General features: G+C 36.3%; 1 protein-coding gene across 1 annotated transcript; it reads right to left on the reverse strand.

Moving 5' to 3' along the window:
• Positions 1-2408: 2408 nt before the first annotated feature.
• On the reverse strand, positions 2409-14182 carry LOC141663377 (myosin-12). Its single transcript, XM_074469282.1, has 40 exons — positions 14005-14182; positions 13760-13888; positions 13130-13273; positions 12840-12985; positions 12596-12752; positions 12458-12516; positions 12218-12377; positions 11988-12137; positions 11754-11890; positions 11509-11655; positions 11033-11134; positions 10888-10945; positions 10663-10764; positions 10542-10579; positions 10136-10262; positions 9886-10056; positions 9668-9799; positions 9475-9581; positions 9187-9247; positions 8910-9087; positions 8366-8571; positions 7687-7806; positions 7486-7584; positions 6788-7003; positions 6421-6560; positions 6230-6331; positions 5697-5805; positions 5534-5623; positions 5381-5440; positions 5123-5293; positions 4875-5030; positions 4574-4780; positions 4344-4493; positions 4188-4258; positions 3996-4095; positions 3755-3811; positions 3607-3663; positions 3369-3449; positions 2861-2943; positions 2409-2779 (listed from the first exon to the last, which is right to left on the reverse strand). Exons 1-40 carry the CDS (start codon positions 14005-14007, stop codon positions 2656-2658), a joined length of 4707 nt encoding a protein of 1568 aa, XP_074325383.1. The 5' UTR covers positions 14008-14182; the 3' UTR covers positions 2409-2655.
• Positions 14183-14420: the final 238 nt, after the last annotated feature.

The raw sequence follows: 14420 nt of genomic DNA on the forward strand, positions 1-14420 counted from the left end.
TAAAACATGAATTGCGTAATTTTTAAATAAATTTTGAAATGCACTTAGACTCGCATCTAACGACTATGCGATACAACGTGCGGTTAGAATTAATTCCAAAAATGTCCAAAATAATTTTAAAATTCTCAAAATATTAAAAACTTAATAAAATATGAGTTTCGTAATTTTTGAGAAATTATGGAATTAAATACTGATTTTACAAATAAATGCAATTCAGAAAATCATATAGGTTAAATAATTGATAAATATTGATTTCTAAATTTTATAAAATCCCAAAAATAATTATTATAATTATGAGCCCATAAAAGAAATTTTAGAGACATTCCAAATATTTATGCAAATAAATCTGCCCTAAAACCACGTTTACGAGTAGCAACAAGACAATACAGCTCAACAAACAATTATACAAATAATCTTCGTAAACCACTAACCACCCATAATTTATAATAAAACAATACATGGCCGACAGAACCCATGCACATATTTTATTTATTTAGTCACTCAATAATTACACATTTAGATATTAAAAATATACGAGTCGTTATATAGAGCCTGATTGCTTCAGTCAATTCATTGCTTGTTAGGTCGGCCATATGCTCCTCGGCCACTGGAACATTGGTATACTATATTAATTCAGCTCTATCCTTTCCATCACCGGGGTATGTTGTGTCAACGGTTGCTCCTGGAGGGTCTCTCTATCGCCCTCAAGGTCTTGTGCCTGAGAGTGGTCCTGGTCCTGGACCTGGGTACTTGCGGAGGGTCTTCCAACCATATTTTTTCCTGCTCTTGCCATTATCTCAAGTGTACAAACAACAACAACTGACCAAGATTTGAAGTTAAAAATGTAGATCTCAGGTTGCTCTTTTAAAGATAGCAAAAAAATTCCATAATAACACCAAACAAACTTTCTAGGTTTTGCTAACAATATTGTTGAACAAATATAGCGGAGTCTAAATCACAAAGACAATATGCAAGCTAAAGCAGATATGGGTTTTAAAACAATCAAAACTATTTATAGCACACATAAACGTGCCTTAAAAATAAGCGAAACTGGGCTCACACAAATGTGGCCTAAAATAACAAGCACACACACACGTGGCTTAAACAAACAACATTCATAGTTATGAGAGAGGATAGTTATGAGAGAGGATGGTTGCTTGGTTTCTTACAGGTTAAAGAAATGGACTCTTTTAAGAGTTTGTTGATGAAGGTGATCCAGGGGCACCGAGACCCAAGGATGGAGCGCCCCTCTTTCTAGCGCCAAATGATAACTCCGGTGAGCGGGGCGGCTCCATCCGACTCCGTGCCTGGACCTTCTTGCATTGAATGAGGTGTAGCTGATGTGGGGCGTCAGCAAAACAACACCGAATGGGGGTTTGAGCCCCGCGGCGCCTCCGACGTGAGAGTAAGAGCTTGCTTGGGGGAGATGAAGATAGATATGAAATGATGGTGGTTGTGTGTGTATACTTGTGTGTAGGAGTGTGTGTGTGTGTGTGTGTGTACAAATGTGTCTAACCCCTAAACCCTTTCCCTTTGGGGTATTTATAGCCCAAATGTAGGGTTTAGGGGTTGGTACCTTTAGATCAGGGTCGTTCGTCGTTGGAGGCGGAGGACCTGGCTTGGGTAGATTGCATACACGTGTCTAGGTAAGGACCACCTTTAGGATGCCCCAACGGCATGCTGACACGCGTCATATTTGTCTGGGATGTTAGTTATTGATAGCTGTCACTGTCACGTGCCCGTGTGCCCCTCCTTGGTGGGTTGTGGGGCACGCTTGTGCTTGGGGGACCCCCCTCGGGTCTGCTCTAGCTGGGTTAGATCCTGGCTGGGAGGTGATCCTGGTCCTGGGTTGGATCCTAACTGGGAGATGATCGTGGTCCTGGGTTGGTCCTGGACCTGGGTCTCTCCCCTAGACTGCTTTGGGTGAGGGGGTCTTGATCCTTTCATTGAGCCTGTATCATCTTAGACCTGGGTTGGGCGGTAGCCAGGTTGCTTATACCCTATCACTTAAATATGCATGAATTAACTATATGGTGGGGATCATCCAAGTATATTTTGTGATTTTTATATCTGTAAAGTCAATTAATCTTCTATGTGATAATGGATTAATTGGATAAGTCTGCGGTTAACCTTTTTATGTTGTCATGGGATTATACCAGAATTTGTTTCTATATGATGATAATGGAAGGTCCTCTATAGGTATTTTTCAGAATATCCGACGAATTTTAAAACTGTGCCATAGCCATAGATTTAGGGTGAGAAGAAAAGTGAGCACTTGGTACCCCACGTAAAATGATACCATATTTATTCAAAATTACAAACGACGCAAGAAGAAATTATAAGCGAAAGAAAGGGGTTGAAGTTGAGTCGGGTCTATGTTTAGCCAATAAAAACAAACTTTATCAATATACAGGAAAAAACAAATCCTTAAAAATGTTCATATGAATATGATTGTCATCTCAAATGCATACAACAAACTCAATGTTGCTATATCAACCAAAAATTAAAAATTATGATGAAACATTATCGGATCCTGAAAGAAAGAAAAACAAAACCTTTACAATCTGATTTCCCTCACGCTCACACACTCCCAGACAAAAAATAGGGAACTGCAATCAAATAATTAACTTGAAATAAGTAAGAGGCCGAAGGCTCTCAATCTATATGTTGTAGTAGGAAATGAAAATCTGATCTCTGACGAAGGAGCGGTGGTGGCTCCAGATCAGATAGGCTAATATCTAGGAATGAACGTGAAATCTCTTCCATAGAGAATGGTATGCTGCCAATTAGTGAGTCTATATTAGTAACATGATTGAGGCGTATGACACACTGTTGGTTTACGTATTAAGCTGATTATTACCTTGAATCCACATCAAGCAAGAATGAGTTGTTTGGCACATTTATAGAATCTTCTGCCATTACTGCTCTCATCTTTGCGATCACCTGAAAACTCAACATGTAAATAGCGGTTTGTTTCGTCTGTATTGTTTATAAGTACTAAGGTAGAACAAGAGTTCTATGAGTTGACTGTTATAGGTTAGGTGAATTGCTACGGCTGTACACAAGTAAATATATTTGTAGAGGTACCCTATATATTCTTCCTTTACTGGGGTTCAAATTGCGAATTTATAATTTATGATGTTTTCCCTCTTAGTTAAAAGAGCCGTCTAGTGGAACGCAGGTTAGGAACCAACCATTATACTGAAACATAATAATTGGTGCAAAGGCTTTTCTAGGAGTGCTAGATTACATTGCTTTCTCACATATATCTCACGGCATCTAGCTCCTGTGAGAGATTTTGAAATAGTTTCAAACTTCTACTATCTCACTATGAAACCATTAGTATTAACTTAAAGAAAAGCAATCACCTCTGTAGACAATCCTTGGGTTCCATATTTGTCATCCCAGAACATAGTTCCAATGCGGTATATTTGCGGTATGCTCAGCATCTAGATCAAAGATAAAATTAAAAAAAAAAAAGTGTAGCCTTATTCTTTCTGTAATAATGTTTGATACAGAGTAACTCTTGAAATGGATATGCAGATTTATGAAAAGTCTAATATTAAAACAAAATTAATATTAACTAGTTGAAGGCAAGCCAAATACCGGGCAGACTTCATTACTGATCTCCTCGAGTGTCTTCTGAGACTTTTGATGCATTACCTGCATATTTCAGAACAGTTCTATTATTTCTCTATAATCTCAATCTCCTCTCCGATTTTCAGGTTTTAGTGACATTTTTGAAGTATCATACCAGAAATCCTACTGCTTGCCTTATGTGTTTCAATTCATCCCATGAAGATCCAGCAAGCTGTTCATTAGACAAAAATTCAGGATATTTGTAGAAGAAAGAAGATAAGGAGGAAAGATAGAATATTTCTTGAACACCAGCAACTAATAAATTCAAGAAAACTTTCCTGATAGTCGTTTCATCATAATTTTACGTCTCTATTATAATTAAATTGAGATATAATTTTTTTCAATTGTAGTTTTACCTGATCGGCTTCTTTCATACACCATTGTTCAAATTCTTGTAAACCTGCCTTAACATATTCTCCATTGCTAAAGGAGCAACATTCACGGCGTAGTAGTAAGCTGTAGAATCATGGAACATTGGCCATAAGCATTTTTTATCTAGTAAAAGAAACTGGCAAATCATACAAGATTTTAATTTTAGGGTAATTTACCTATTGAAAAGCTGGACATTAATGAATGAGAAAACCTGACTGTAGATTTTTGTTGTTATAACAGAAGACACCTGCATTATAGTCATTAGGAAAAAAAAAATCTTTGGTATGTGAAAAAGTAAAAGGGCGGAGCAGACATGTATTTTTTATCCTTACATAGTTTTCAGACAGTATTTTTAATGTATGATCCATGCTTTTGACAATGCTTTGCCAGTGTATGTTTGATGCTTGCTGCTTTGCCACTATATTTGAATGGATAGTTCTAGATGAACCTCTTATAGATCTGATCCTTGTAGATCTAGGTGCCTGTAAATGCCATTAAAGGTTTTAATTAAGGACTTGTTGAGAGTTGATACATGACAAAAAAACTCAAGTACAACGCATACTTGTATACACAAGTTCAGGAATGGGCTAATCTCTTTCTTCAAGCTATCACGGATTAGTCCATATATTTTTTCAACACAAGCCGTTAAGTGCTGCTTAAACAACAGAGCCGGATACTTGGCTTCTATTTTCAATTGTGTGTTTGGCTTTCCCTCCATTCCACTGTACCCACTGGAAATTCCCCCTCCCATTGAAGATGCACGAAAACCCTGTACATATAAATAGACTTTTAAAAATTGAGTCAACACATTTATATGGTAATTTCCTACTATAAAAATTTAAGCTCTATATTGAAAAGCTAACTTGTGCCATTCTTCCAAACAGGGTTGTAGGAGAAGCTCGATGACGCTGTGAAGACGCATTTGGCGCATTGCTTGCCTTGATTGTACTTTGCAGAAGGAACAAAAGGGTAGAAGTTGTTGAGAGCCAATATGCAAGATCTTCAACACTATCTTGATCCTTAAATAATTAAAAAAGCTTTATCTCACTTTATCAAAGGGCCCATATTTTTGGTATGTTATCTGGTTGACTTTAAGTTGTATGGATATTACCTCAACAGATGATCGAATTGTGTGAATTATTCTATCAAAAATATTGGTCTTGTCTGCCTCAAAGGATCTCCATTGAAGAAGTGTTTTATACACTATACAAGCTGCAAGAGGTCTGCTCTTGTTGAATAGCTTGTCCTCCATAAGGCACTTGATAAGTACATCATGATTTTCCTGAATATAAATAATCAGGATGTATTTGCAATATTTCTTAAATAATATGCAAAATGTGCAAAATGTATCTAACTTTCAGGTACATACCTGCTGCCTGTCTGTTAGAGATCTTTGCTTGCTTAGGAAGGAGGCTGTGCTTGGTAATTCCTAAAAGTTAAATTTTAGTTGAGAAGTAGTAAGATATGGATGCATATATAGTACTGATGTTTTTAAAATTTTATGCAAAGAAGCTAGATATACTTTTGTTATTTCTTCCTCTACTTTTCCTGTTTCTTCCTGTACTTCAGCTGCTTGGGGCTTGTCCTCAGTTGGGTGTCCATTATCCAGACTCTGTGCATTTTAGGAGTTCAATTGATTGCTTGTTGAAAGTAAATGATACCTATAAAAATCAATTCAATTCTACCTTTGCTGGTGGTGTTGCCTGCTCTAGGGTAGGGATTTGCTCCACCGCAACTTTCTGCTTATGAAGAAACTCATTTTCTGATTCCAGATCTTTAATCTTGCTTTTGAAGCTGTTAGGAATAGAGATGCTTCAAACTTGTTGCATTTGGTAACTAGTATAAAAATTAACCCCGGATTGCAAATCCCCGTCCCAGATTTGAACTTGAGTCTCAACAATATCAATAGTTTGATTTTGAAAATAGTATAAAATTGATTCCACACACCGACTCTAATTTGATGTTTTTGTGGCCTATTAAATTTTTGATGGCATCATGAGAAGGGCATGTAACAGGGGTAAATTAGGTATAACGTGAATGTAATAACTTTGGTTATTTTTAAGAAGACAATAGCCGTAAAGCTTTCATACATTGTATAAAGCAGCTAAGCAAGATTATACCCCATCTTGTTTCAACTTCAAAAATGTTATGACTTGTTATGTACCTACGCGAAGAACAACTTTAATATTGATATTTATTTAGAGATATATATTCTTACACTTCAATTTCTTCAGCTAGCTTCTCATTATTTGATGCAACTAAAGCCTGCTGACGAAGAACCTGGTTCTCAGATTCGAGGTTGGACACATTTAGTTCTAGCCTGAGTACGCACATAGACCACATAATTAGATAATTAGAAAACAGGCAATGCAGGTATTTTTTTCCTCTGAATTACAATTGTGCAACTACCTTTCAAGGGTAATCTGTAGCTGTGCTAATTTCAACTGGGATTCCTCTATTTCTTTAAGTCTTTCTTTGCTCTCATTTTGAACTTCATTAAACATGCACTCAAACTCATCAGCTCTCTTTCTCAACTCTGTTATCTCTTCCTGCATGTATAGAATTTGTATTATGACATGTTTACCTTTGAAAGTTAAGGTCTATCCACCAAATATAAAAGTGTAATGAATTAGAGAAATAAGTTCATGTCAGACTTTGTCTCATTCGACAGTAACCTTATCATATGCATCTCTGTTATTTTCTATAAGATAATTTCTGTATGCAAATGGTTTTATGACATGTTAGACCACGCATGAGGCAACTTATTTAATTTTACCTCCATCTCTTGATTTTGATTTGTCAGTTGCTCCAACTTTGTATTGTCCACAACTGGTACCTCTTTAATAACAGGAGGGGCTTGTTCAATAGCTATTTTTGCTGCTTCTCTCTCGTGTATGACTGCAGCACGTGCTTCTTCTAGTTGTTCTTGCATTTCGTGTAAAGCATTCTGCAGCTTCGTAATTTCTTGCCCCTTTGCTTCTTCAAGGTCAACCTAAAAGAATTCAAATTTTAAAACATATGCTGAAAAGATATGCTTTCACCTATATGTTACTTTGCACCATAATCATGTGTTAACTTTGTTTCCATCTTATTATCCCAATATCTGTATCGCCAGTGTTTGTACAGCTCTCATAAAAAAACCCAGCTATTCTTCTGATACTACTACAAATCAACCTTCAGGTCCTTTTAGGTTGTATTTATTATTTCGGAGTGATGATTATGAAGCTAGCAAGTATGGGAAAGATGCGTGGCTGAGATCCCTATCTATATTCCTGGTAAGTGGTATCTTTTTAAAGAACATTCTTACAAGTTATAACCATTAGCGGCATTCTAAAGCAAGGCCATCACTTTATAATGTTCTAAAATATCAAAAGTTATTTTACTTGCGAGCCTGTATTTGTAATTTACTAGCTAGCTAGAGGTTCCATTTAGTGTTTTAATTGGTTTAGAACACCGAGGAAGGAAAAGATATACCCGCAAATGCTTTTCGAAATCTATTCGCCATGTTAATTCCTCAACGCGTTTCTCCAGCTTGTCCTTTGCTTCTCTAAGCGCCCCTGCATCTCTTGCTGCCTGCATATGGTAATAGTTCAGTTTCAACCAATTTAATATGCACAACTGTACCCAAATTATTGCCAGCACTTGAATCTGGTTCTATAATGAGAATATGCTCACCATTTTCAGTTTCCTAAGCTCCAACCTTGCTATCCTTGATCTCCAAAGACACTGAAGTATGAGATTTGCTTTCTTCTGTTTGTTATAGGTCGAACGTGCATAGAATAGTCGCCACTGAGTCTGTAAGATGCAAACATTGGTAAAATTAATAGGTTCTAAAATTAAGACTTTTTTTGTTGCTGGTAACTGTTGTTGTTTAAAAATAGCATTTGTGAGCCTCTGCATAAATTTGAAAATTAATTAGCGCCTATGCAGGGATTGGACCTCTTTTATGATTGTCACGGCTTACTATGTATGCTAATCCCCACCCGGTAGACAGTTTTTCTGGTATCTGGTGTGGTGAATCTTCAGAGGTAATAGAAATCTGTAGGCAAATGTTACTGACAACCGGCTTCAACCCGGCAAACCCCACCCATGAGCACCCGTACTTTTTGTACAGTTTGAGTAATAGCAATTTCACTATGTGCATCATAAAAGCCTGTCCTAGTGTCATATGTTTATAGGCTTTCCCTGAAATTCATTGCCTGAACTGCTAAGATAATTTATTCTTGACTAACCCTATTCATTAATCGTGGCCAATGGAAGTTCACCTCTTTCATTTAGCAAAAAAAGAAGTTCGCCCTCTTTTCCAATATATGAATGAAAACATATATAAAAAAAATCCTAAACTAGTAATTACCTGAATTGTTGTTGCAGCCCGGTTTCTTCTTCTGCGTCTGAATTCATTTCTGGCAGCCATAGATCGCAGTCCGGTTTGGATAACTACCGTTGCTTCCTGTAGTTTCTTATATGATTTTCTTTCCGCACAAGCTCGTGCATGCTTCTGTATACGTATTGAAGCAGCTTCCTCCCTCATATGTTCATACAGCTTACGTGCAATTTGAGCTGTAATAAATTGCGTTAAACATTATTGTTTGCTCCGACTTCAAATTCATAGTATTACGAAGATATTTATGTAGAGCTAGGGATCAAAGAAACGTTCTTGGCCACTTGTGATGTTTTTTGACACAAGATCACCTATACTGAAATTATATTATTGCAACCATTTAAGTGGGAGGCCAAGTATGCCTCCCTAAGAATTTCAAATTTGGATTTCTGATGTTTGTTCTTAAATTCCTGTAAATAGAGTATAGAATAATAGTATGTCGTACATCATGACAGAATATATATATATATATATATTTATTTACTCAAAAAAAGAAAAAAGAGACAAGGAAATTTACCTCTCCAGTGTTTTTGCATTTGAATTGTTGCCCTTCTAAGGGTAATGAACTCCTTTCGAGTGAGATATGTTCGGATTTGTCTCTGTATGCGCCTTGCAGCATAAGCTAGAATTTCAGCTCTTCGTGCATCTAATTCAGCCATTTGCCCAGCTCTAAGAAACACCTTTGTTTTCCCAATCTGAAGTTAAAAACATTAATGAGAACTCTCAGTGTCACCAATACAAAATAGACCACATTGTTGCAAAAATACATTTAATTCAAAACTACTTTTCTATACCTGATAGCCCTTTAACCCCATCCTGTCACAGATAGCAACACATGCAGATTTTTCATCTGATCTGCATGAGAAAAAGTAAATAAGCACCTTGTGATGATAATAAGTAAATGGTGGTATAACTGCAACTGAGAAAACTTTAGAGTCGGTTATGTTTTAGATGAAAATTTCAATAGCAAAAAGCATGCATCTCTGTTGGAAGCAGTCAGAAGCAAGTTCATATATTGATGTCTCAGCTTCATTTCATCTTAGTATAATAATAAAATACAGAGAGGTATAAAATTTGTATACCCATCCAAAACATCTGGAGACAACATTCCGAATCGTTCAAGGAATTCATCAAATGATCGCTTTGTTGGATACCCTGCACAGCTGATTCTAATTGCCTCTAAGACACCCTGCCACCAAAAGCAGTTATTTTCCAATGCACGGTGAACTGTTAACCTTACTAATTCCATAAATGAACAAAGAAAGATTTACTTACCCCACATCTTAATTGGTTAATGACATTGAAGTTCTCAAATATTCCTGGCTTCAAAACTGAATTAGGCTTTACACATCTGATGTAATGTGGTTCTGTTGTGCTTAGAGTTTCCATTAAACTTTGTAATTGTTGCTGGATTTGAAGTATAGTGTTGAACACAGATCAGTTTTCTTAGATACTCATACCGAAGGCCTCTTAATAACAAAAAACTAGCTTACCTTGAAACGGGTTCCAATGGATGAGAATTTTGACTGTTTAGATGTTTCCTCGGCTAATGTAGGGAACAAATTAGCAACAAAATTGCATTTTGAAGCGTCTAGTAGAGCTTGATGCTCTGCTATCACATAATCCTTATTCTTGTCCAAAAACTGATCAGCTACATAAGTAACCTGTTTCACCAAAGCATTTCAGTGAAAAAATTGGTTTCTTTTTTTTTCTGACAAAAAATAGACCAATGACTGTACTTACATCTCCAGCATAATGGTTGATTGTAAAATCAGTTCGTGCCAGTTTTGGCTTGCTAAAGCGTTTATGGTTCTTATATGTCTGGTACATCTTTTGTGCAAACGTCTCATGGGTGGCCTTTGGAAACATACTGTAGACGATTAAACTTTAGTATTAACTGCAAATATATCAATTAAGTTCCATTGATTGCATGTACTTCTTTTGAATCTCTAAAGCGAGACAGTGTTGTTTTTTGATCTAGATGGTCACTGCATGCATCTTTTAAGTACAACCAGCATGTAAGGTTCACTTGTATATATACACATTAATCTTATTATTATGTGATCAACTAATCAACTAACTTTTAGTTCCTTTAAACTGTTTAGACAGTGAAGCTGTTTATGATAGTGTAAGTACGTTATTTACTTACCAGGCCTCATCGAGAAGAGCTATTATACCACCAGGTTTCTGCATTCAGACAGACTTATATCAAGATGTATCATGGAAAAAGACGTGAAAGTTGACTTAGTTGAACTTCTTATGCGTACTACCTTTTCTATAAGATCTAAAACGTCTTGGTTGTCCACAAATTCCACATAACTCCAGTTGATTTCCTCCTTTGTGTACTCTTCTTGCTCCATCTTGAAAACGTGCTGTAAAAACACTTAACTTTTCATATAAATGCGATACTACAGTATGTTCCCTCTGGCTCTATGTTATGTCATAACAAAACTACGTAGTTCAATTATCGGAAGATAAATGAAATAAATCATTACCTGATTAAAATGCTGTTGCAGCTTTTCATTTGTCAAGTTGATACATAACTGCTCAAAACTAAGAGAATAAGCACATTATAAGGTTTTTCTTACTAAGATAAAAATTATCATATTCAGAATAATAATTAGCACTAATATAGAGTACCTGTTTATCTTGAAGCTTTCAAATCCATAGATATCAAGGACTCCGATTATGCTTTTTGCAGTGGGATCCTGACCAATCGAATTGTTTATTTTGTCCACGAGCCTGAATGAGTTTCTTGAAGTTGTAAAACATCATGTCTGACTTGCTATATTGTTATTGTTTTAATTTAACTGAACTTTAATTAAAGATGTTAATGGATTTTATACAGTATTATTGCTTTTCTAAAGCTGCTTTAGCACAGAATTATTGTTGGGAACACTATATGCTTAATTGGTATTACTTCTCCGGTTAGGTTTCTGTCCTTTGTAGACTATTAGAGTTTCTTCACAGTCTATCAACAGATACATGCTTGTCTAGTAGACTAGGAATCTCAGTGTTGCTTATTTTCAGTTTCTGTGGTGTGTGTAGGCACAAAGTAGTAGCAGTTTGGAGAAATTTGGTGCTGATGACATGAAACTCGAAGTGTATTAAATTACCAATCAAATAGTCTGGAGTAGATAGTCTTTGCCAGGGCATCACGACTCAATACAGCTGCAGCTGGATCCAGTGGCTTTGTAATGTTCCCATCTGGAGTTACAATCACACGCTGGCAAAGTGAATCTTCTAGTGACTTATCATTGCACCTGAATATAAACACCAAAAAAAAGAGAGGAAGGATTCAAGTAAAATCATGAAAAACTACACGAGACAAGTCTAATGAGCAAGGTAAAGGAGTACAGACATGAGGAGCTCTGCAGCAGTCTGCAGATGATAGAGTGACTTTTCATCTTTCAGTTTGGAAGAATCAAATTCCTTGCCTTTGACAAAGTCAATGTTTCCAAGATGGAGGATTGCAGCTACAACACGAAATATAGCATCCTACAATACAATCAGTGTGATTAAACGATGCAGATTTTATTTATTGCCTTGGTGTCTCATTATTTTTGCTTTTTTTAAACAAAATGAAGCCACGCACCTGCTCATCCTCACTTATTCCGACAACATCCATGGCATTTCTAGTTTCCAAATACTCCCTTGCATCATCCACATTTGCCACTTCATAACAATTCGTCTGATTAAGATAGTGAAATGACCTAGGGTCTCCTAGTTTAAATTTTTTGGCTTCCTGAAAGGAAATAATATGATTTAGCTTGTGGTGCCATACTATTCAAGTTATAAGGATTAGATCATAGTTAATTAAGCAACCTCTGGAGGTGCTGCACAGAGCATGTAAAAGCAGTGATAATTCCTCTCAGGATCTGACACTTGGCAGACACGTGATCTTTCCAGAAGATATGTTCGAACAGCAGCCCCAGAAATCTTCCCATGCTTATCAAATTGAATTTCTACAAATTTACCAAATCGACTGGAACAACCACCTGGTCATTTAAACACTTGTAAACTACTAGACATACTAAACTCTGTATATACATTAAATTTATTCACCTGGAATTGTTGTTCTTTACTGTTTTTGCATTCCCAAATGCTTCAAGTACTGGATTGGACTGAAAAACAGGTACTATTAGTTTCCACTGCATATATTCTTAGTATAATGGTTTATATAAGAATACCGATATCACACACCTCTAAAACTTGTTGTTCAACTGTTCTGCCCTCAGTTCCAGATCTGCCTCCCATGAATGCAAGGTATCTCATAAGCATTTTTGTTGTCTCAGTTTTTCCAGCTCCACTCTCGCCACTCACTAAAATTGACTGACTTCCGTCTTCATTTATCATAGCCCTGATATGTTTATTGAGTCAATAATGGTCTAGCTGTCCAATCCTAATTGGTAATTGTTTCTCTTTATCCATGATTATGTAGCAGTACCTGTAACAGTCATCGGCAACTGCAAAGAGATGTGGATTTAGTTCTCCAAAAGCAGCTCCTTTGTACTGCTGCATCATGTGGGTATCATACAAATGTGGCAACCTCCGGAAAGGATTTACAGCTATCAGAATGTTCCCCGTGTAAGTCTGCTTACGAGAACTAATGGTTAGATAAATATGGATATTATGCATTGAAGGATGTTGATCCTGTAGTTAATTTGTTACTGTCTATAGTGTGGCCACTAGTTAGCCAGAGTTCACGTAATTTACCAACAAAAAACAAAAACTCACATAGATTTCATTTAAAGCGAACCGAGAGGCAAGGTTTTCAAGTACTCCAGGCTCATGGAGATAAGCTAATTTGGTCATGTCATCAACTCCAGCTGGTGGTGCTTCAGTGTCCTTTGGGTATATCTTTGATAAATCGGCAACTATCTGAAAATCAAGAAAATTAATCAAGAAATCAAGAAGATGAGAAATTTGTATACATTTTATCTGACTTCACTAGTAGACTTTCTTTTTGTAAGCACTGACCTTTTCATTTCTTGTTTACTTTTGAAAAACTATACATGATTAAAAACGTTATCAACTTGAAAAGAGAGGCAATATAACTGTGTAAATTAAATGTGAGGACAATTCAGCTGCATAGTTTATGTTTTTCATTCGAAAACAGTGATCATATCGAAGTTGCAAGGATTCTAGTTCTGATGTTGATAGGGATTTCGTGATCATGTTTACAAAACTTTGCCAAAAATAATATAGCACTAGTCAAAAAATAACTAGGTGGTAGGCGTATTCAAACTTCAAAGGATGTATTGCTAAGTGTCAATTATGGAGTGGTAAAGAAATTCTTGATGAAACTAAAGAGCACTCACTCCATAAAGATTTATAAGTAAAGTAATATATTGAATCTTAGCTTACTGTATTTCCATTTGTAGTGAGTATGGTGGCATCTTTCCCTTTGATTTGTGTAACCTCTCCGTCGATCCATGCAACTTGAGGATCCTCGACCCAAACGTGCGATCCGATTATGATGTTTACAGGAGTTCCCTAGATCATCAAGTAATCAGGAAAAGAGATTTACACTTTTTTTTTTTACTTTGCAACCACAAAAGCTGTCGGTTGAATAAAAATGAACAGAAATATAGTTTCCGCAGGAAGCTTACCATAAGTAGTGCGGAGACTATCTGATCATTAAAGTGGTAATCGAAGAATTGGTAAAGAAAAGTCCGTTGTTATGTTTTGAGAGGAGAGGAAGACAGAGAGAAAGAATAGAGCAAGTGTTAAAAGAAATGATGGGGGTGGTGGTGGATAGTAGAAAACAAAGCAACACAGAATGCTGGAAAGATATCGAAAAGCACCAGGGGGAAATACAGGGTGGTAAATTTCAAAAGATAAAGGGGAAAGTTATCGCTTTTTCGCGGGGGGTTGGTCCACGTCGGATAATGATGTGGAATGATCCCAGATATATAAATTTTGTATCATTTTCAGTTTGGCCAATTAGGCATGTTCGTTTCTCTGTCCACCGGATGCAGACTGTATACTTGTATTATATATATATATATATATATATATATATATC

The sequence above is a fragment of the Apium graveolens genome, chromosome 1, assembly GCF_009905375.1.
Source record: "Apium graveolens cultivar Ventura chromosome 1, ASM990537v1, whole genome shotgun sequence".
Classification (NCBI taxonomy): domain Eukaryota; kingdom Viridiplantae; phylum Streptophyta; class Magnoliopsida; order Apiales; family Apiaceae; genus Apium; species Apium graveolens.